Raw genomic sequence first — 24,324 nt, 5'->3', positions numbered from 1 at the left:
TGCCTCCTGCCCCAAGAAGAGGGGAAACCAACACAAGCAGGAAATGGTAGTCCCTAAGATAGGTCCAATACTGAAGAGGCTACAGCTGGATCACTAGTTGAAGGCCAAGCGACCTACCTAGTGAGGCTCCTGTGTAAAAACAAATCAAAACTGGGAATGGTGCCTCATACCTTTAATCCTAGCACTTGGGAGGCAGAGGCTTCCAGGACAGTCAGGGGCAACACAGAAAAACCCTGTCTCAAACCAAAGTTATGCTGAAGTAGCTCTCCTGCGGAAGTCTTGCCTCCCCAGACAGGACACAGCAAAGGCTTAGACAGTAACAAGCTGGCACACGTCTTAATCCCAAAGGCAGACCAATGTCAGCTAGAAAAGGTAGGTCCTAGAGCTCTTCCTACAACCAGCTGAGTGACAACAGGTTCTGGAGTTGGTTGGGAATACACAAGAGACATCTGTTTACAGTCCTCAACTCTTGAGCAATTAAACAACTCCAATAACCCATTAACAATGAAAAACAATGAAAAAAACCCACCCCCATTAGGCCTGGAAGTAGCTATGAAGCACCAATAGGCACGGGGGGGGGGGTGGGGGTGGGGTGGGGGTGGGGGTTGGGGAGACAGGGGACGGGACACATCACACACCCTTGCCTCTGCAGTGAAAGGGATTTTCTGATGTTCTTGGCAATGGCAATCAAAACAATTGAAGTTGCCCTTCTGGGGCAAGGACTGTCCATCAGAGAGGCATAAATCTTCTGCACACATTCTAAAGATGTTCTGAATGCCTTTCGGCACGACCCTGCAGTGTGTCGTTTAGTCACCGGCTCTGGTGATCAAGTGGAGATCTATGAAAAAGGTTAATGCAACACCTGGCCAGACTGCAGAGCTCCCAGAACAAGGAAGTGCTTGGTGAAGGGAATGGGGGGGGGGGGGGCGGCTCCTGGATGCCTCAGTGCACACTTTCAGACCGTGTATGAACAACCTAAAATTCTGGATGCTGAGGTGAGGGCGGCAGCAGGTGCTCAGGGACAAGGAAACAAGCAAGGTCCAAATCCGCTGCTTTTCTTGCTAATAAAGGATGGAATTACTGGGAAACCAGGTGGATCCTTCCTTCCTACACAGCCACCATGGGAGGGCTAGTCATTACCTTCACTGTCAAGAGCGAGCTCCCCTCAGGGAAATAACTGTTCAGAGTGTTGTCTACCCTTTCACATTTAGGGGTCTGGACTGTACTGAACAGATATTGGTCAACACTGTTCACTTGCCTGCACTCTGTCCTACCGCCCTGTACCCCGACTACCCTTAAGCTCTTGGTGACCTGCCTGGCTACTATAAAGCAGGAAAGACGGGCTTCCCTGCTCTGTACAGAGACAAGCCATCAAAAAGCAGGCCACACCAACCAAGCTTCAGTATCTGCTGTTGACCAGGATCTGATCAGACTTGGATGGAAATCCAACACCTGATAAGTGAAAGGACGAAGAACTCACTCTGGACTAACGTCTGTGGAAACAGAGACACAAGTGTCTTTAATTTGGCAGAAAGGTTGACAGTGATTCTCAACAATAAAGTCCATAAATACAGAAAAGAAAGCTCTCTCTCAAGGAATGAAGACATCAAATGGTAATCTACATGTCTGGTAACCGTTTCTACACATTTGCATGAGATTAAAGAATGATCAGAAATATATAGGGAAGAACTGGGAAGTAGGTCACTAAGCAGAATGTTTGTCTAGCCTGCACTATGCCCTGTACTTGGGCCTCAGCACACATGAAACTTGTCACAGTTGCCCCATGCCTGCAATCCCAGCACCTGGGAGAAAGTAGGAAGATCAGAAGTTCAAGGTTATCCTGGTTACACAGTGAGTCTGAGGCTAGCCTGAGTTACAGGAGACCCTGTCTGGGAAAGAAAATAAGAAGCATACAAAGGAGGAGCCTGGAGTGTCAGAATCTGGTTTAATGCTGTTTCTGAAGGCAGCTTTAGAACCCAGTAGAACAGCTAGCCTATGCTTTAAGGCCATCCCATCTCAGAAGACAACCAAATAGTACATATTAGTAAGCATGACCATGGCAACTATTAAGCACAAGCACATATTCTCCAACATTTGTCTACTTCAAGCTGTGAAGAAGCCACAGCCCAGGGATCTCCAGCTGCTTGGGAATGGCCTTGTTTTGGGGCCTGAGCTGCAGCTCTGCTAAGGCTCTGCAGTGTGAGGGGCACTGGCAGAGCCACGTAGGTTGTCAGGGTTCAGGATGGAAGCACATGGCAGCTGGCTGCAACTGGTCTGCCCCACCTGCATTACTTTCTTAACATGATGTAAACAAACATTGTATGCCGTAATCCTTCCAAGAGGTGTTCACTGCAAACCGGGAAAACTGGTGCACATCCAATCCCAGGACAGTGGGGGACAGCAGCCCCTTCTGTTACTTATCCCCACCACAGCCTGTTTGTGCTGCAGAGGCTCTGCCAGGGCTTTGTCAGAGAGCCACAAGCTCCAGGGTTCTTCGTGAGGACAGTAAAGGTCATTTGTCAAATACCTGATGACCTTTTAAGCTCTTGGCCTTGGGAAAGAGCGAGCTCTTTAGAGTGAGGCTTGGTCCCTTTTTTTTTTTGTGGCATCAGAACAATCTGGAAACTAGGGTCACTTGGGTGACCTAGGGTAGCTTTCCAGGGAGATGTGTGGCTCTCCCCGCCCTGCACAGGGTTCTTCACCTCTTCCAGAACACAAACTCTTCATTGCAAACACAAATACCACACTGGGAGTTTTACCTAGCAGCCATAAGCCCTGAGTATAGAGAGCTACCAAAAGATGCTGCCAATGTTGAGATCAGCTCTTTTTATGTTAATTAAGCAAAGTTAAAAAAAAAAATAAAAAAAAAAAAGGTTAAACAAAACAACAACAAAGGGCCTGTGCCAGCATCTGGGCCACAAACATACCCATACCTACTCGATGGAGAAAATGAAAGCCAACCAACCCAATCCCAGCCTCACTTCAAACCCCTGTTCCTGTGGCTATGGATGTTGCTTCGACTATTCACTACCAACAGTAATCCTGAGTTGGATGAGACGGCACACTCCTTTCAAAATGCCCCTCTAAGTGTGTAGAGAAAGCTGTTCGAAGAGAAGTGAGGTCCGACTATAGTGGAGCTGGAGGAGGGGAGGGCCCCGTGCTGCCCAGCAGAGCGTCGCTCCGGCTTGCACTCTAACATCCTGTTCTTCCAGTGTTGAGGGAACACTTGCTTTGCTGCCCCACACTGACCATGCCCCATCATCGCTGAAATGATGGAAGAAAACTGAGACAGAGCGCCCGGCTTAACAAGGGCAGCAGAGGCCTCTTCTTTCCAGCACTGGCAGGCAGCAAGCAGGTGGCAGGGCTGTGGCTGGCCTGAAGGAGTAGAGCTCTGAAGATATGTCCCGGGGTGGCAGGTTCTTCACTTTCATGCTTTATATATTGAGATGAGTATGGGTCAAAGACAGGTATTGATTAGCAGGTCGTTGTCTCTACACAGTCGCTTGGGAGTTCAGAGCAGGATGCTATCCCATGCACTTCCACACAAATCCACTATTGACCAGAGCATCTGTACGAAACTGACCAGGACTTTATTCCCTCCTGTGGCTCTAAATCTCGTGTGTAAACATGATTTACTCTTACTGCTACTCTGCTTATTCGCCCTCTCCCTCCCACCACCACTTAAATAGAAAATCATCTGAAACATTTCCTTCAAGTCTCATGTCCATCAGTGCAATCTGCTTTATTTGACATAAGGCAATTGGGACAGTCTCTTTGAATGGATTTTTGCCTTTTGGAAGAGCCGGGAAATAGTTTAATTCTTAAATCCACTTTTTCTTTAATGCCCTAACATGTCAAATTCCTCTTCCTTTCTGGTTATTCCTTGGCAGTCAGCAAGTGGTCAAAGATTAATGTCCAAGCAGACCCGTACCTGAAATAGAACACACGTGGAGGGATGGCTAAAATTATGAGTTTGTGTATTCTGTTTGGCAAGAATATATCAACAGGGAATATCCACCATAAACAATGAACACAGGCCCTCGGCACTGAAGATCAAGACTCCAAGCTCCCAGAGAGAGAAATCACATTTTGGTTGACAGTCATGGTTTCCTATGCACATCACACAAGTTCACCGGGTTTGATTGATGCTTTCATTTCACGGCCACATCCATAAAAAAGTATTTTGCTCTGTTTTGTTTAGATCCTGCCAGGAGTTCCTTTGTGGCTCTCACATGCAGACAACAGAGACACACTGGGAGGAAGGAGGCATTTAGGCCGGGCCAGGAGCTTTAGCACTGCCCTGTGGGGGAACTGCTGGCATCTGATTCAATTCCTTTCGGGAAGAATCACAACCTGCCACAGGCCTTGGGAACGATAGGGGTGTGTGGCAGAGAGCCAGCTTGGGCAGCTCCTGCATCTATCTGCACATGCCAAGTGTCTGCACATATATAGCGCTGAGGAGTGAAAATCTTCACAATTAACGAAACCTGCACTGACCTGATGTAAGCCTACAGTCTCCCACCACTAATCCTTACCAGCTACACACCAGCAGCCCTGCTGATGGAGCTGATAGGAGCACCGGGCAGGTTAAATATAAATCTAGAAATGTTACTCACTAATTCCCAGCTTCCCCTGATACGAATACAAGGAAGAATTCCTCACACAGGCCCGATCTGAGGCCTCAGTGCTGAAAACGATAACGAGAAGCTGGAATAAAAATGCTTTCAGCTAAAATTAATTCCAGTCACGAGACTTGGACTGGATTGAATGTTAAAATCGAATTACAGCCTTCACTTTAATAGAGTCACAGTGTGGCTCTGACATGGAGGAAGCATGACAAATGCCTTACCTTTAAACCCCTCTTCCGGCATACAAACTGCAGAAAGAAAAGAATTCCAGAGTGAAAGACAGTCTGTCAGTCAGTGAGAGCATGTCAAATGCCTCAAGATGAGAAGTTTAAAATAACTTTTAATTGCCTTAGTCACCTGGAATGGTTCCTTTTGAACCTATGGTAGCAACGATCTGATGACCCTTCTGTCTTTGCCATCAAAGTCATACACACCATTCAGAAGGGCAAATACTGTGGCATGCCTAGAAACCTAGCTGACCTCTGGTAGCTGTGTCTTCTTCCCTCCCGTCACTCCCATACAACAGATGCCACAGGTTCTGTGTGGTTTCTGCTGATATTTAGTTTCCTTTCTGTTGTTAAGGATGAAATATTTATGCGTATGAATGTTTTCTCTGCATGTATTTCTGTGCACCCCATGCATGCCTGGTGCCTACAGATGTCAGAAGGGAGTCAGACTCCCTGAAACTGGAGTTACAAATTGTTGTGAGCAACCATGCTGATGCTCATAACCACTCTAGCTCTGTTTGAATTATTTCTGAGATGGGAGCTCACACTATGTGAGGCAGACTGGCCTAGAACTTGTACAAGTGCTGAATTACTGGAGCAGGCTCCCATAGCTGGTTTGCTTTTCTTTCTAAATAACACACTTTTATGGTTTTCCATATCTTAGCCTGATTAACTTCCCGAAGTACATTTAGCTCTTCCTCCACCTGCCCCACCTTGGCAATACCAAGCCTAGCTGCCTCTGGTGCCTCCTGTTGCACTGTTCATGTGCGCTCTTTTATGCCCGGCAACTCCTGCATTAATCACGTGTCTTGTCTCTTAAATCTAGCTGCAGTAACCTGTTCAAGGCCATCCTCATCACTTTTATCATCCTTGTAGAGAGCTCATCCTAAATATCCATGTCCAGGCCCCAAACTGGACCAATGCTTGTACTACTTGGCACACAGCCTGGGCTCTGCAATCTCCCTCCCCGTCTCCTGGTACTCCCTGTCCCATGTCTGGTCCCAGTAACTCCCTTCTTATTCTACCAGCCCCTAGTTTGAGAGTACATGATAGCAGGTAACTTCAGAGACTCTGTGGGTTTAGGGGACATCAGGCATGTAAGCAGACTTGGGTCACCTGCACTTCCCACCTCCAACCAAGGAAAGCACCCTAGCTCTTCATCAACTGTAGCGTACCTTTACTCAATCAATTTTTATTGCTATGAATTCTTTTCAATTCAAGTTCTGGCTTTGAGCTCACAAGTGCTGGGCCTACAGGCATGTGCTATTATGCCCAGATATTTATAGGCCATCTTTAAGCTTCCCAGTGCATTCTACAATATTCCTTCTTAGCTTGTTAAATGATAACCCTTGTTTTCATGTACTCAGTTGGATCCTTTGCTGTTGTTGTGACTCTGGCTGCTTGTACTGAGCCTACGAAGTGTAACTCTAACACAACACATCTGAAAGCTTCATCACTGGGCACCAGAAGGGTCACAATGATCTCAGTAAATTCCTAGTGGGAATTTACGTTCTCATGTTGGCTTGTTTCCCTAACGATGGACTCCCCTGGCCTGGGATGCTGGTACCGGAGTAAGTGGAGGAGGACTTGGGGGCATTCTTCTAAGAGGACTCTTTACAACCCCTTTAAGTGCAAATTCGTCCAAGTGCTGAAACATCTCCTCCAGTTACCACTAAGGAACCCAATGAATGCATCAGGTGTGACACCGATGTGCAGGGCCTGAGTGCACAGTTGTCAGACTGCTTCTCATACAGGCTTCCATGAACAGGAGGCAAAGTGTGCCCTCTCTTGGGGTGGCAGAGCCTCCTGCTCCTGTATGGGTCATACCTCCTCTTGACCTTTTTCATCTCCAGGCTCCACCCCTTCCCCACCCCACCCCCCTCCAGTTTCCTTGTGTAATAAACAATGAATGTTCCCTCTACTTTCCAAACCTTTACCTCACACTATGATACAGGAAGTTCTACTTAAGGCAGAGCATGCAATAGCTCTTTTTCAAAGTTAAAAGTAAAGCCCGGGGCATTTAAGCTTCTATCTACCACCCAACATCATAACTTCATCACCAGGTTCTGAAAGCAAGCTGGTCTTTACCTTGCATGACATCATCCATTGCAGCATAGTCTGCAATTGGTTCATCAGCCTAGAAAAAAAAAAAAGAGACAATTCAGAGCCACCTGGAAGGAAGGGTTGAGGGAGGAGCAGGCTAAACATACATCACCCTGAAGCCTGGTCCATGGCTCCAATACTAGCTACAAAGCCTGTTCCCCACTGCGTCCCTTCTACTCAGTCCTAGCCTTGAGGAAGCAGAGTGGTACTCCTAGTCTACAGAGGAATTTTTACTTGGAAAAGACGGACCGGACCTGTTTTGGACAGACCAAGCTCAGATCCCTCAGGGCTAGCAGCTAGGCTGGCTCCATCAGCAGGAGTTTGGTTCACAGGTAGTTGAGGGACAACATTCCTCTTCCATTCAGTGTTTCCTATCTTTGCACAAACAGCTGGCACTGGGCAGGAGGGCCCTAGCTCAGACTTAACAATAAAATGTCCTGCCAACTCAGGGTCGAGACTCCTTTGGCATACTGTGTAACTTCTTTAAATATGAAGTAGCCTTATTTAATGGGAGACAACTGCAAGGACAAAGAAGTGGATGACTTCCGGAATCCAGAGTGCTGATCTGCTACAGAAGCCTTGTAACTAACTACTCTAGGGGTTAACAAAGCAGTAAGTTCATTTAGTCTACACTGTCATTCCACAGACCACAGTTCTGGGAAGAGCCAAGAGTTAGGACGGGAGGGCCGGGCACGCTAGAGACAGAGGTGCCTGCTTTGTTGTGCCAGGATCTAAGCTCGCTGCATCAGAACTGGGGGATGAGTTGTAAAAACATGCTCATCCAGGTCAGATGTCTTTGGGATTATTCTACCACACAATGCATTGTTACCTAGCACAGTAGGGTCTTAAAACACAAAAAGCAAAGAGAAGCCACAAAGTAAGCCCTTGGCAAGTGGAAAAATCAAGCTAATAAGGTCTCAGAAGACTCCTTTAAAACACAGCGAACACCCGCTAAAGTAAATAACAGCCAAGCAAGAGTCTCCTTATTCTACTGGGGCTTCCTTTCCGACAGCACCCCTCTCTTCCTTACCAGCATGTATAGGGTGTCAGGTATCACTAATTTCAAAATCCAAAATTTTTCTGCCTGAGCTTGCAGTAGGATGTCTAATGTACAAAATTTCCCTACCTGAACTCCTTTCATGGGTCAGTTATAGCACTAAAATATTATATGAAATTACCTCCAGGCTGTGTATATGGGATATATATGAAACACGACTCATATATATTTCAAAATCCAAGATCTCTAGCCCTAAGTACTTCAGACAAGGGGGCCTCAGCCTGTGCCTGTTAAGAAGTACAGAAGTGGAGGCCATGCCATTGCGCTGTGCCCATTGTGTCTAGAGCTAGCTAATGAAATCCCAAGAAGACTTACTCGCCTCAATACACTTGCATAATGTTTGTATCCTGGCTAGTTTTTTGTCAACTTAACACAAACTGGAGTTATCTGGGAACAGGAGACTCAACTGATAAAAATAGCTCCATCAGATAGGCTTAAGGAAATCTGAGGGACACTTTATTCATTAATGACCGATGTGGGGGGGTGCTGTCCTTGGGCACACGGTCCTGGGTAGTGTAAGAAAGCAGGTGTAAACTAGGCATGGCAAACATCTTTAATCTCAGTACTCCAGAGGCAAGACAGCACTGCATACTGAGAGCGGCTCATAAAGAGAGCTGGCTGAATGAGGCAGAAGTATACGCCCGTAAGCAGTGTTGCTCCTCAGCTTCTGCTGCGGTTCCTGCCACAACTCCCTGCCCCTGCTTTATGATAAAGAGTACAACTGAAATAAACCTTCCTTCCAAAGCTGCCTGTGTGCTGGGGGTGTTTATCACAGCAATAGAAACCTCATTAGGGCATTTTTTGAAAATGATGAAAATTTTAGGTTATCAACTGAGTCAGCAATCCTTCACAGGGCTTGTACCTATCCTCTGCTCTTTCTGGAAGAGGGAAGGGAATCACTGCAAAGAGGCCACTCTTGTGTATCTGTTTTTGTTCTGTTTTAAAGAGACTGTCCAGCTAGTCCAAAACAAAATAACCCGGGAAGAGTGGTCCATGAACTGCAATCCTAGCACCCTGGAGGCTAAGGCAGAAGGGCAACCTAGGTTATATAGACTGCCTCAAAACAACAATAAGTCAATGGGAAAAAAAGGTGCCCCCCCCAAAAAAAACAACCACACCCCCCCCCCAAAAAAAACCATACAAAACAAAAAAATGTGAGAAAAGGAGCAAGGGGGCTGACATAGAAATCATAACAGGAGACCAGGTCAGGGCATTGAGCTGAATATAGTGTGGTGGTTCCTGAAATGATAGTCAATCCTGATGGTGACCCAAGCGAGAAGCTGGTCTCTTGTCGGGAGAGGGAGTTGTTGGGGATGGGGATGGGGGGATGAAAGTGGGGGGAGGGGTGGATCAACCTGGAGGAATCAGGTGGGGATGGTGGTATTTGTGGCATTACTGTCTATTGCACTGATATCAAGCCACATAAAAATCCAGGTAAGACCCAGAGGAGATATCTCTATGTGTCTTTAGGGTACAGGTGGTGATGGATATTCTGTCACCACCACAGCCTATGATGATTCATGAGGAAAAGTCCTAGTGACGTGCTGGCATCCCCTTAGCCTCTAACAGAGCTTGGAGTAAAAGCTCCCAGCCACTACCCTTCAGAGACCCACATTCCTTTAGCCAGGGATGCAACACTGAAACCTAGAGCCCACAGCTGGACAGCTGGTACTCACCTTTAGTAAAATGACAGACTCCGGAATGACGCCCAGGGTACCAAGGGTGGCACAGTCATCATTTAAAATCTTTCCATCAATTGACAAATTCTGGTCAAAGGGAGCGACTGAAAATGCATGCATGATCTGTGACAATATAAAAGAATCAAAGTCTATACAAAGGACAACAATGAGCCCTATAACACCTTTGAAAACAAAAAACAGATTCTAAAAACCATAAAGGTTTTTAGAAAAATGAAAAGGCTCTAAAGTACAAAAGCAGCCAGCCCGCTTGCTACATTGCTAGAGAGTCCCTAGGAGGCTGAGCCTTAGGAGCTTAAGACCCTCATTTCAGAACAACAAAAAAACACATATATACATAAATACATACATACATACATACATACACACACACACAGACACACACACTTCAGAAAAACAAAAAAACACACATACCTAAACAACAACAATAGCAAAATTGGACAATTTAAACTTTTTTTTTTCATATTGTTTCTCTGTGTAGCTCTGATACTCTGGAACTTGCTCTGTGGACAGGGCTTGTCTCTAAGATCCACATGGCTGAGTGCTCCTGAGTGCTGGAATTAAAGGTATCTCATTAAAATGCTCAGATGCATTTTTTACTCTTTAGCAAGCAGCCTGGACTGTGTCATTCAGACTCAGAATTGCCATATATTTTTAGACTCAATGCTGAGTCTCTTAGATGGAAAGTACAATGTTAGAAGGGCCACGTGCTTTGCCCAAAGGCTGGCTAGCAACAAATGTCAAATACATCCCAAAACACTCTGACATGTAATTCCTTCTATGTCTTTTTAGATTCAGAAAGTTAAAAAATAAACAACAAAAACAAACAAACAAACAAACAAACAAAACTTTAAATGCAGGCTTGATGGCGTAGGCCTTTATTTCCAGCTACTTGGGAGATTGAGGCAGAAGAATCAAAGACCAGCCAGTGTAATTTAGTGAGATTTTTGTCTCAATGATAGTATACTCATCTAGTATGACAAGACCTTGTGTTCAATCCATACTATCACAAAACAATCACTTCTGAATAATAATTACATCCAGAGGGCAGAGAGAAATCTTGAAAAGGCACCCAGACACCAAAATCGACACTGTTTCTATTCATAACAAGGAAGGTAATTTTAATATTTACTTAAAATTTTTAATTATGGCCGGGTGTTGGTTGAGAATGCCTTTAGTCCCAGCACTTAGGGTGGGGGATGGGAGCAGAGGCAGGCGGATCTCTTTGAGTTCGAGGCCATCCTGGTCTACAGAGCTAGTTCCAAGACAGAGAAACCCTGTCTCAAACCCCCCAATGTAATTAGGTTATTTATTTTGACTGGGTGCCCTGGAACTTAGACATAGATAATCTGGCCTCCAACTGTCAGAGATACACCATTAGCACATCAATGAACATGGATAACACCAACTTCATACTGAGAAAGTCACAATCATACCCCTCAACATAGGATTGCTTCTTCATATCCTAAAGTGCCCAAACCATGAGACGGGACAAGCATCAAATCCCTTGAGACAGTAGTACCATCTCTGAGGAGTTGACACACTGTGCTTTTAGTACAGACAAAGACATGTAAGCATGCTCAACATGAATGTGGCATTCATTAAGACAGCACATGACAAGGACTGTACTAGATACTAGAAGCATACACTAAAACAAGCCCTCCAGAAACTCTGCAGGACATGTGGTACAACCATCCTTCCGGGGTGTCACAAACATGTGCAGGATCTCCCAGGACAAAGGGCTGAGACAAGATGTAGCACAAGAGGGGCTTGGAGAAGAAGACAGCAGTATTTCAGTAATAAAAGAGACAAATCAAGACAGGGTCCATAGACAACTCCCCAGCTGTGTGGGCCAGCAAAGGGCCTGAGTGCCAGCATTTCAGTGCAGGCTGCCTGGCAGTGGCCTGGCTTCCTAACTATGGCGTGTCCCCAGAACAGCAGAGCATGCTGCCAGACTCCCACTACCTACATTATTGAAGCAATAATGCAGGAACTTCAGCCACTTCACCCTGTGCCCAAACATTCCCCTTTCTGAGGGGTCAATGGCACAGTAACATTGTTGAGGAAATAAAGACCCTGAAGAAGGGGAGTTGAAAAACGATTACTTAAAAGGAGTAAGGCTTAGATTTGATCATTTGTTCAGCAAAACCAGAGCGACAGGAGAGAAGCATTACCAAATCATTGGATGAACAAACAACTTCGCAAAACAACTTTTTTTTAAAAAATGTATGTGTGAAAGTCTGTTACCTGAATGAACATTATGTGCCTGGAACCTACAGAGGTCAGAAAGGCGTCAGATCACCTGGAACTAGAGTTACAGATAGTTATGAGCCATCATGTGGGTGCTAAGAACTGAACCTGAGTCCTCTATGCAGCAAGTGCTCTCTTTCTTAATTAACTACTGAGCCATTTCTCCATTCCCCAAAGCAACTTTAAGGCTATAAGCAATAGCATGTGGTAAAGCATCTACAACCATATGCTTATACTGTGGCAGAGTGTCACCAAATTCACCTACAGTAGTGTGCCCAAAGGAAAAGCTCCAGGTTACATTACAAATTGAAGTACAACCCCTTTTTAAGAAAGCACCTCTTGCAGAGGTCCTGGGTTCAATTCCTAGCAAGCAAGTGGCAGCTCACAACTGTCTGTAACTCAGTTTCACAGAATCTAATACCCTCATACAGACACACATGCAAACAAAACACCAATGCACATAAAATGAGAACAAATAATTTTAAAATGTTTAAAAAAGAGAAAAAAGCACCCACCACCACCAACTGAGAACTACATGCACGCCCACACAGCTGCAGCGAAGAAGGGTTATGGCTGACCGGTGCTGTTAAAGCCACCACTGAGCGTGGAGGGGAAATTCCACCCTGTCACCCTTTCTTTCAGTCCTGCCTGATTCACAGTGCTCTTTGAAACAGGAGTGGGAGATGAGAGGAAACACTACAAAGAACACTGAGGAAGAGCATGTGGGGTTTCATCCCAACAGCTGCTGCTGTGATACAGTTCATCCTGCAGGTAACATACTCCCGGGGAGGAGAGGTTATTTCTGCTGCCTTCTGAATTATTCTTCAAACAGTGATCCATAATAAGAGCAGCACAGGCTCTCAGAAGCGTCCTTGTCCACAGGGACTCTTTTTTGTAATTTAAAGGTTTTGAATGCTCGAGGTTTACCACTGACAGGCAGAAAACCAGTGATGGAAACAAGCCTTCTCAGATGTAAAGGGCACAACAACAGAGGGAAGATATTATGCCAACACATTTATTTTCAGAGCCGTGGGTTCAACCAAGGGAAATGCTGTTCTCAGGACAATCTGGAACTCATAACACCCTCAAAGGAAGCCTGTACTTTTGCCTCAATTACAATGATAAATATCAGCAACGAGAAAAATGCATAGCCATGAGTGCTGCCACATAAAGGCAGCAGACAGGGGACCGTGGTCAACTTTTGGAGATCCAACAGTGACTCAAACCGCAGCGGCCAGATTGTTTTTCATGGACATCTTGAATTTATCAGCTCTTTCTGCAGAGGGTTTGAGACATACCATTGGAATGCACACTTATGGAACTTTTACTGATACCAAGAAGTGATACCATCACAAAGAATTTGGGTAATTGCCTGTGTTACGATCACCTTAAAGATTTGTAAGTATATGGAGGCAGCATTAATCAACAATTTGGAACAGACTACTGTATTAAAAAAAAAAAAGAGGTAGAGATGACTTAGCAAATGGGGACCAGTGAGATGACTCAGGGGTAAAGGCATTTTCTGCCAAGCCTGATGACCCCAGTTTGACCTTTGAGATACACATGACAGAAGAGAACCAACTCTCTCATGAGTGGTCCTTTGACCACAAGTGCACCTTAGCACACAAGTGCCCATATGCTTATCCACATTTAAAAAAAAAAAAAAAAAATCACATACACAAAATAAGCATACCCGTGCACAAAACAAAAAAACGGCAAATTAAAAAAAATAGATGTAAAAATTGTAAAAACAGTCTAGCAAATACACGCCACCAAAATTACTAGGGAATGAGTGGCCTAGGCAGGAGGATTGTTCTAAGTTTGATTTGAGTCGGCTTGAGCAACATAGTGAGTCCGACCAAAAATAGGCAGGAGTATATATATAGCAAGGCTCAAAAACAATAAAAACAAACCACAGTAGGAAATGGAGTAACACAACATTATTCTTTGAAAGGTTCAAAGTACCTGTAAATCCAGCTTCAAGGGATCCTACACCCTTCTGATTAGGCACAATAGAAACATACATGTAGATACATAAGAAAAAAAAATTAACTAGAGCTGGCATGCTGACTAGTTTTAGATCAACTTGACAGAAACAGAATCATTTCAAAGGAGATGGGCAATAGAGCATTTTCTTAGTGAGTGATAGGGGAGGGACCAGCCCAATGTAGGTGGGCTTGCACTGGTGGTCCTGTCCTACAAGAAAGCAAGCTGAGCAAGGTATGGGGAGCAAGCCAGTAAGCAGCATCCCTCCATGTATTCTGCATCAGCTCTTGCCTCCAGGTTCCAGCTCTGCTAGAATTCCTGACCTGGCTTCCTCCAGTGATGGACCACAATGTGGTTGTTTTTGGTCTTGATGTTCCATCACAGCAATAGTTACCCACTAGCATGGTTGGTGAGATGGTTCAAACAAGTACAGGTACTGTCACTATCTGCATTAGACTCCTAGTACATGGCTGAGAACAAACTTCCCCTCAGAAAACTGTCCTCTGACCTCTACCACACAGACCCACATGCACACAAAGGAAACAAGCCAATGCTAACAATAATGGCAAAGGGTTTTTGTATAAGCTATGAAGCTCCAAGTTTGATCCCCATAACCCACATTAAAAATATGAGTATGTAGGGCTGGAGAGAAGGCTCAGCAGTTAAGAGCACTTGTCACTCTTCTTGCAGAGGGTGGGGAAATTTCCCAGCACCCTCATGGTGGCTCACAACTGCCTATAACCCCAGTTTGAGGGGATCGGATACGCTCTGACTTCATGTACTTTGTGTACATATATACATAAACATTTAAAATAAATATTTTTAAAATCTGAGTAAAGGGGCTGGACAAATTGGTCAGGGCTAATAGTATTTACAGTTCTTGCAGCAGACCTGAGTTTGGTGCCCAACACACATGGTAGGCAGCTCACAACTGCCTCCTCTAGAACTGCAGACATCTATACTCATAAATATACTCATTCACTCACAATTAAAAAATAATTAATTAAAAACAAAATATAGGTGTGGCAGAGTGTACTTGTAATCCAGTGCTGGAGAAAAGAGGAAGGTGAATATCTAGAGCTTTGCTGGTCAGCTGGCCGGCCTGGCATTACTAGGCAAACCATAAGCCAATAGGTGACCCAGTCTCAAAAAACAATGTAGGTCTTTTTGAGATGGCTCAGTAGGAAAAGACACCCACTGTTACATGGTGTGGTACACCACACCTTTGGTGCTGGGTCTCAGAAGACTGAAACAGGCAGATCTCTGTGAGCTTGGGCTAGCCTCATCTGCACACCAGGCCATTTAGGACTATAAGGTAATGCACCATCCCCAAAACAAATGAATGAATGCCCCCCCCCCAAAAAAAGCCAGACCTGAATATGACCCCTGGAAAACACAGAGGGGTCTTCAAATCTCCACATGTCTCTCATGGCCTTGCTCCCTCATCACATACCACACCCATGATACTAAAATTTTAGGGGCTGGAAAAAAGATTCAGTGGTTAAGAAGACTGGGGTTCAATCCCTAGCACCCACATGGTGATTCACAGCCATATCCAACTCCAGTTCCAAGGAATTGGAGAGGTGCTTTACTCTTCTCTGCAGCCACCTGGCACCCATGTGGTCCATACACAAACAAAACACTCATACACATTATAAACAATTCTAAAAAAAATTATAGTAAATAAATTTAGAAATAAGATGGAAGGAGGGGCCAAGGTAGACAATTCCTGACTTTTGGCCTCTACACATATGAGTGTGTAAGCATACACGCACAAGGACATACACTTGTGGGAGCCAAATAAAAAACAAAACAACAAACAACACAAAGTGGGCTGAGAGCTCCTGACTCATCCTGTGTGAGGGCGTTCAGTCTCCAGGAACAGAAGTTACAGACAGTAGTGAGCTGCCATGTGGGTGCTGGGAATTGAACCTGAGTCCTGTGGAAGAACAGCCAGTGCTTTTAACCACTGAGCCATCTCTCCAGCCCTCCTAGTGCTATTTGTTTCTCCCTTGGCAACAGACTCACATCCCTGTAAGTGGTCAAAGAATAACACATCAGCCATGAAGGGAACGAACAATTATTCTGGAACAACATGGGATTGCGATGGATTTTAAAAAAGCTCTCTCTCGATGCCTCTTACTTGAAAGCAAGTATGTGTGCATACAGCTAAGTATCACTTGCCACAGGCATACAGAGACAATGGCTACTATGAAAACTAAGGTGGTTTTGTTTGTTTGTTTTTTCTTTTCTTTTTTTTTTTTTTTTTTTGGTTCCTGTTAAAAGGTTGTGGCCATAACAGTCAAGGAAGTTTGCAACAACCACCTGGGAAAGAATGTCCATGTTGAGTGCAACCCTGATAACACTATGGGGGACCTAAAGAAACTGATAGCACCCCAAGTTGGCAAATGTTGGAACAAGGTCATTTTTATAAAGTGGTAATGGTGGCACTCACCTACAATCCCAGCATCTGAGTTCATCTGAGTTCAAGGCCAGTAAGGGCTACACAAAGAAACTCCATTTCAACCCTCCCAACAAAAAATGTGGAATAAAATCTTTAAAGACCACTTTGTGCCTCTGGGATATTGTGGAATTAACGCCAGGAAGAGTGCCGTTACTACTACCAACACAGAGGGATTCCTTGCCCTTGGATGCCCTTTTCAAATAATTCACAGAAATGGTTGGGCATGTTTGGCACATGCCTTTAATCCTATCCCATCACGCAGGAAACAGATGGCAAGTAGATCTAGTTCCAGGACAGCCAAGGCTACATACATACACAGAGAAACCCTATCATGAAAACCCAAAAACCAACTAACCAACCAAACACACACACACAAAAAAATCACATGAATAAAAAAACGTTAACTGGGGGTGGGGTGGAGAGTGCATAGAGCTTATTTCAACCTGGGCTCTACAAGCATTTAAAGAACAAAAAACAAGAAAGCCCTCTTCTATTGGCTCAATACCACAAGCAGGCAGATTAGTAAAGGCTCGGCCTTAGGAAAAAAGTAGCTGTATGAAGCAGATGGACAGGGGAACCCACACAAGCCTTCAGAGTCCTGGCAGACAGCCACTTTTCTCACCTGTATCTTCAGTTCTTTTAACGTCTGGTTAGCAGACACCAGCAGCGCTTTCTCTCCTCGCACCTTTCTGTGCCTCGTGCTCCGCCGGATGACCTGCTTCTGGTAGGCCACGTAGCCCTGCTGGGATGTCTTCTGCCGCTTGGTACCTCCATTGCTCTGCAACAAGATCGCCAAGATAAAGCTCTGAGATTATCCTGCGCTTCAGCCAAACAAGCTAGATACAATCCTCTGACTCCAATGGGTTCACAAATAACGTGGGTGGTGGTAGTATGGTGTAAAAATGAACTTGTAACTGCCTGTAATTAATTAAAATGTTTGCTGTAAGAAACACTGAAAAGAAAACAAAGTTTCACCTTCAATCAGGAAGGACAATAAACTACCAGGTGTAGCAGCCTTCTTTTACTCCTAGCATTTGAGGCAAAGCAGGGGATCTGAAGGCCAGCCTAGGGATAGACAACAAGGTCCAGGGCTGGTGAGATGGCCATCACTGCCAAGCCTGACAGTAATATAATATCTAATTAAGGTATTTAAACCAGTTCTTTTGTTTGGTGCCTCCCACTTCAAGGCAAGTGTATGCACACAGCTAAGCATCACAGAAACATTGGCCATTTTTTTTTCAGTTAAGAGGTTATGGCCACAATGATCAAGGCAGTTTGCAATGTAAGGTGAGAACCAACTCCTCCTCCAAATTGTCTTCTGACCTCCCTGCATCCACACATATACACACAAAATAAACAAACGTGTTAAAAAATTATTTAAGCCAAGTAGTGATGGCACATGCCTTTAACTGAAGCACTGGGGAGGCAGAGGCAGGTGGGTCTCTGTGAGTTCGAGGTCAGCCTGCTCTACAGAGCTAGTTCCAGGACAGCTAGGGCTACAGTGAAACACTGTCTCAAAAAAACCAAAACAAACAAAAAGTTATTTAAAAAGATAAGAGAATAAGTTGAAATTTTAAGATTCCAGAACTTTGCAAATAAATCCTAAGTTGTTTTATATATTTTCTTCTGGGGAGGGGGGGTTGAAGTCATGTACTAGAGGCTAGTCTCTAACTCCCTGTGCCTTACCATTTCCTTGGGAGGCAGGGGTACACAACAGGCCTAGTGTCCAGCTCCCACCATCTCCCTCGATGGCTTTGACGCTGAGCTAACCCTCCTGTCTCCAACACCACAGTGATGAGATTAAAGCACTGTACCACCCTGTCAGGTTAAGGGTGCTGGGAATACTAGGCAAACACACTTCCAACCGAGCTGCATCTCTGACCCCTTCTCCTTCTGAGAAGGATATGGAGGTAAATACCAACTGTAAAATGAAAGGTTACACTTTACTAAGAAATCAAACAAACTTTTACTAAAAACAAGAAGCTGTGTTTCTTGTCACATCAGTGGTGGTGAGGGAAACAGCTTCAATTATAACATAAAACTGCTAAAAAAAAAAAAATACAAATGAATGCTCAGGCCCAACTTGCAATTTATAGAATGCTGAACGAGATAAACATACAAAACAGTTAAGAAACAAGGCAAAGGTGGTCTTCCAAGACGCTTGTCTAGATGGAAACCACCCAGTCACACAGACTATGCCAGGTGCATCAATCTGGGGTTAAGAGGGAACAGGGAAATCGGGCCTGCTAGCTTCTCTCAAGCATACTATAAACATGGCATGGGAAGCTGTGTTTACCTCTGGGATACACAGAATCAAATATTTAGAACTTCATAATCATTGCAACAGACCTAAACATTCACAAAAGCATGGGCCTATATATGGGCATAGGATTTACCGGCTGTACCTGTCTTCAGAAAAGAGAATAGCAAGGGGCCAAGTGTTCTAGAACATTTTTTTGGTCTGTTTTGAAAGTGTCTCATTATGTAGGTCTGCTTTGAATTTGCTATGCACTCCAGCCAGTGGGTGAGCCTGTCTTCCCAGAGCTAGGCTTAGTGTGTGCTATTAACAAGAGGTCAAGGTAGCCTGTTAAGCAGGCCAGAGGATGACAGTGGGATTTTTCAAAATGCCTTTTCTCTGCTTTAATTATATCTGGATATATATATCCAGCTCTCGTTTGGCTTCCAAGATGTCAGTGAGTGCCAACTGTGGTGAAAGGGGATGCCGGGGTCACTGTGGATACATGTGTCTCATTCATATTATGAATGTGTTTTGCAATTCATAAAGCAGCTACCAGTGCACAGACTCAGGAAGAACCTGGTCTTGGGGCAATGGCCACTGGCAAGGTTCTTGCCAACTCTAGCCAGAGCTTCCATGCCCACGAATGTGATTCTAAGATTCACAAGAAAAAGTTAGCCAATTTAGCAGTCCTGAAAACAGCAGCCTAGGTGAATTCTTCATTCAACTGTTATAGAGGAGGTTATCTACAAACAGAAGTTATCTAATGTACAAACCCAACCTCACCTCATGCTCCACCCAGCAACTAAGACCTTTTCAAATTGATTTTATGAGGATCTAAAGGCTTTTCCTGGAATTATTTTTCTTTAACTCATCTCAACCCACTAAAACCAGTACACTGGTTGTTATTCCTTTTCCAGCTGCTGGTTTTAAAAGGCTTTCCAATTACCTAAGTGATATCCTCCGAGTGTATCATTAACTGGAATTTTAGATAACACGCAAAGAACTGGGTTGATCTGGCTTAGAGAGAAGGGAAGGGGGAAGGGGATTTGCTCAACTCCATTAAGGGGCACTAATGCCTGGCTTTATGGTGTGGATTTACTAAAGTGCAACCAGCCACCATATTTCGAGACAAAGAAGTGGGGGAGGGGCTGACATTCTGAAGACACTAGGTATCCCCAGGGACTAGTTACTATGCCCTAAACAGAGGGTTAGAATTGAGATCCCTGCCCTGCCCTGAACCAAAACTATTTAAAACATTCTAGAATATTACAATATCCAAACATGGAGAAGAGAGATGGAGGAAAATTATAACGTGTACAAAACAATTATGGCGTAAAAAGCAATGCTCTCCAACATTCTGTGTCTTATTTGTACATGCAAAATCCTTTGCCATCCACAACTGAGGACAGGAATTCCATATCCACCTGAAAACATTGCTGTGGTCGTGACCACAGTGAATAAAATTGGATGTTCAGAGAAACAGCCAGCTTTTCAAAGTCTGAATCACATGAAAATGTAGAGTTGGCTAACAACTCTCAAACTGAAAAGCAAAGAAGTTGGAAACAGACTGACAGAAACACATCTGCAAACTCCTAGTCCATGTTACAGTCAGGCAGAGTGGCCATACCAGCAATCCCAGAATTCTGGAAGCCAAATAAGAAAACTATGGAATCAAAGCCAACCTGGGTTATGTGGCACATGCAGGGCCAGACGACACACACCAACACAGATCTGAATCGAGGACAGTAGGGCCCCTCATATAGAAAAGCCTCAAACTGACACCCAGTATGCACCAAGGCCACATGCTACCAAGCTTAACAAAGGAAACTAAAATCTGCCTGCCCACGGTCAAAGGGCATGGCATAAAACTGTGGCTTTGTTCCTTCATGGGTTTTTGTTGTTCTATTTGTTTTTGGTTATTTTTAAGATTCCAACAAGGCATGGGTAAGGACAAGCTGGCATATCCTTCCATATCAGCTGGGTAAGGACAAGCAACACTTCTCTTGAGGCAATCAAGACTTAAGATCTATTTTTTTTTATTTATTTCTATTGTATGTATGAGTGTTCTGCATTTATACCTGCATTCCAAAGAGAGCATAAGATTCCTATTAGAGATGGCTGTGAGCCACCATGTGGGAGCTGGGAATTCAACTCAGGACCTCTGAACCACTGAGCCATCTCTCCAACCCAATTTAAGACTTTCTTAATAGAAATTTAAAAAACAAAACAAAACAAACAAATAAACAAACAAACAAACAAAAAAGCCAGGCAGGCAGTGGTGGTCCGTGCCTTTAATCCTAGCACTTGGGAGGCAGAGGCAGGTGGATCTCTGCCAGCCTGGTCTACTGAGTGAGTTCCAAGATAGCCTGCAAAGCACAGAGAAACTAGTCTCAAAAACAAACAAAACAACCCCCCCAGAAACAAACAAAAAAAAAAATAAATCAACAATCAGCGTGTACCGACAGACCAAAGTCCAGAGACGGTGTTCTCCTATGGAGGAGGTAAAGGGCCACCCTAACACAGGGAGAGGCTAAATGTAATTTGACTATCCTATCTTAGGGTAAAGATATTCCACCTTTTTTTAAAAAAAATATTTTATTTATTATGTATAGTGTTCTGTCTGCAAGCCAGAAGAGAGCACCAGATCTCATTACAGATGGTTGTGAGCCATCATGTGGTTGCTGGGAATTGAACTCAAGATCTCAGTTAGAACACTTAGTGTTCTTAACCTCTGAGCCATCTCTCCAGCCTGATATCCCAGCCAAACAGTAAGTAGAAATCCCATTGTTTTCAAAGGATCTGTATCAGCTGGAAATGGGGGTACACACATTAACTCAACAGAAGCAGACAGATGGAGGAGCAGAGGTGAACAGGTTATCTATCTATCTATCTATCTATCTATCTATCTATCTATCTATCTATCTATCTCAGTAAATCTGAGCCCAGACCAGCAGGGATACAATGTAAACGCCTGTTTCAAAAGAAGAAAAATAAGGAGGAAGATGGAAGGAGTAAGGCTGGAGATGAAGTGTAGCAGCTAAAGAGATGACTTCAGCATTAGGAGCACCTACTACTCTTCCCAGTATATCACTAAGAGGCTCACAATCACCTGTAACTCCAGTTCCATAGATCCAATGACTCTTTCTGACCTCTATGGATATCTACACTCACATGATACTTATAGATATACTCAAAACATACACACACACACAACACACACACACACACACACACACACACACCTACCTGTTATTTTTTTAAAGCCTTAAAATGTATAAAGTGATGCGAAGAATATGCAAGGAACACACTGATGGCTTTTTTCCAGAAGCTGAAGCTCACCCACATATCCACCTATACTTGCTATTAATAATTTTGTACATATTAGGAGAGGGAATCTTAACAGAAACCATTCTTTGGGTTTTGTTTTGAGACAGTCTTGATCTACAGAGCTAGTTCAAGGACAGCCAAGGCTAAACAGAGAAAACCCTGTCTTAAAAAAAAAAAAGAAAGAAAGAAAGAAAGAAAAGTCTTCAAATTTGTTCTAACCGGGGAATCAGAGCTAGTATTTTCATAGTTAAAAATCACATAGAGCTGGGCAGGTGGCACATGCCTGTATCTCGGCAAGCAGAGGGAGACATATCTGAGTTCAAGTCCAGCCTGGTCTACAGAGTTCCAGGATAACCAGAGCTATATATAGTGAAACCCTTTAAGAAGCCAAAACAAGAAAAAAAAAAAAAAAAAAAAAAAACAAAACAAAAGCTTAAAATTCTCATGATTAAGCAACATACCAAGATATATGTCTTGTTTTAGTATTCTCTTGCAGCTTAAGACAATATACTTTTGCCTTTAAAAAATAATTTTATTATTATTATTATTATTATTATTATTTTAAATGTAAAGGTGATAGTGGGACGGCTTAGCAGTTAGTTAAGAATGAGTACTGTTGGTGCAGAGATCAAATTTAAGTTCCCAGGAACAACAGTGGGTGGCTACAAATGGCCATCCAAGGGCTCTGATGGCACCTAAACTTATGTGCACACCCCAAATACATAGAATTCAAAATAGTAAAAAGTATTGTCCTAGTAGCATTTTATTTCTTTTGTGTGCATTCATATGCTTGTAGGTTAGAAGACAACTTGGAAGAGTTGGTTCTCCACTTCTCCAATGAGTCCCAGGGAATGCAGGTCATCAGGTCTGGCTGGCTGATGCCTTTACTCACAGAGTCATTATCACAAATGGTGTCAGATCTCCCGGAGCTAGGGTTACAGGCAATTTTAAGATGCCGGATGTGGATACTGGGAACAAACGCACGCAGGTCTTCTGTAAGAGTAGTGAGCATTTCACTAAGCAGTCCTGGATGACTATAGACAGGTAATCCTCCTGCCTCCACTGCAGGGGAACAGCACCGTGCTTGTGCCAACACACCTATCACCACAGCCTCCATTCCCAAGGCAGCCTCACTATGGCCCAATGTGGTTTCAAACCCACAGGTGGGCAATCCTGCCTCAGCCTCCTCAATGGTCTTAGTCACAAATGGCATCCTTTCTTTATAGGCTTGTTTTGCAGCAGGGTCTCACTATGTAGACCAGGCTATTTTCAAATTCTCTAAGTAGACTAGGCTGGCCTCAGACACATAAGCTATCCACTTGCCTCTAATTCCTGAGTGCTTTAAAGGCGAGCACCGCCACAGGCACCATGCCTACTTTTTCTTTCGTAGAAGAAATTCCAGAGGATATGCAACGTGTGTGTGTGTGTGTGTGTGTGTGTGTGTGTGTGTGTGTGTGTGTGTGTGTGTGTAGAGAGAGAGAGAGGAGAGAGAGAGAGATTAGGAAAGATGCAGCATGCTACAAAAACTAAAGAAAACAAAAATACAGGACAAGTGAAAAGGGGACCGAGAACAATATCCCAACCAGGGAAGAGATGCCAGGTGCCTGGAAGTGAAAAGGCACAGTGATGGGAGGAGCTTCAGTGCATACTTGATTAAAGTCAGGGTCTTTCTCTCCATCTGGCTTAGCTTCCTCCTTGTCCTCTTCTGTCTCAGAACTACTCACATTCAACTCTGGAGCTGAGTCCTTCATCACCTGAATGCACCAGGAGCAGAGAGAAATGAGTCAGGCCCTAGGTGAGCATGCAGTAGGGGGTGGGGCTTGGACCCTGTGAGATGTGGTTAGAGCAGGAACCACAACCACCTTCTTTGCTCTTTAACTTCTTATAGTCTAAAACTGTGGCCTACCCAGCCCCAAGTGTTATTCATTTATTTTCCTTTATTTTATTTATCTTTTTGATATACGGGTCTCACTATTGTATCTCTAGCTGTCCAGGAACTATGTAGACCAGGCTGGCCTTGAACTCTGATGGGATTAAAGACATGCACCACCACGCCCAGCTTAGTTTTATTTCTAATTGTGTATCTATGTGTGTGTATCTGCACACAGCTCAGGCGCCTAAGGTTCTAGAAACATCAAATCCCCTGGAACTGGAGTTACAGGTTATTACTTGCTTGACATAGGAACTGAGAAACAGACAAAAGAAATGCTCTTCTGTATAACACTGTGGACACAGATAATAAACTCAAATTAAAGAATGGATGCTCCTTCTACTATGTAAATGGGCTGAAGGTCAAAAGGGTTAAGGAAATCCTAGGGTTAAGTTGAGATGCTTGCTTATATTATG

At 44.0% G+C, this 24,324-nt stretch overlaps 1 protein-coding gene across 6 annotated transcripts in view; it reads right to left on the bottom strand.

Annotated features, from left to right (window-relative positions):
* Positions 1 to 1,494: 1,494 nt before the first annotated feature.
* Positions 1,495 to 24,324, bottom strand: part of Usp48 (ubiquitin specific peptidase 48) — a 70,021-nt gene continuing 47,191 nt past the window's right edge. For 5 of the 6 annotated variants that reach the window (XM_051173728.1, XM_051173727.1, XM_051173729.1 and 2 more), the window contains 6 exons: positions 23,628 to 23,732; positions 17,035 to 17,190; positions 9,692 to 9,817; positions 6,944 to 6,992; positions 4,850 to 4,876; positions 1,495 to 3,931 (listed from right to left, as the gene is read on the bottom strand). In XM_051173728.1, coding sequence (XP_051029685.1) covers positions 3,909 to 3,931; positions 4,850 to 4,876; positions 6,944 to 6,992; positions 9,692 to 9,817; positions 17,035 to 17,190; positions 23,628 to 23,732 — 486 coding nt within the window. In that variant the 3' untranslated portion in view covers positions 1,495 to 3,908. The remainder of the gene's footprint in view (positions 3,932 to 4,849; positions 4,877 to 6,943; positions 6,993 to 9,691; positions 9,818 to 17,034; positions 17,191 to 23,627; positions 23,733 to 24,324) is intronic. The other variant, XM_051173732.1, reaches the window with a different exon arrangement.

The sequence above is a fragment of the Phodopus roborovskii genome, unplaced genomic scaffold, assembly GCF_943737965.1.
Source record: "Phodopus roborovskii unplaced genomic scaffold, PHOROB, whole genome shotgun sequence".
In the NCBI taxonomy this organism is placed as follows: Eukaryota; Metazoa; Chordata; class Mammalia; order Rodentia; family Cricetidae; genus Phodopus; species Phodopus roborovskii.
This window is presented reverse-complemented; position numbering and strand designations above follow the sequence as displayed.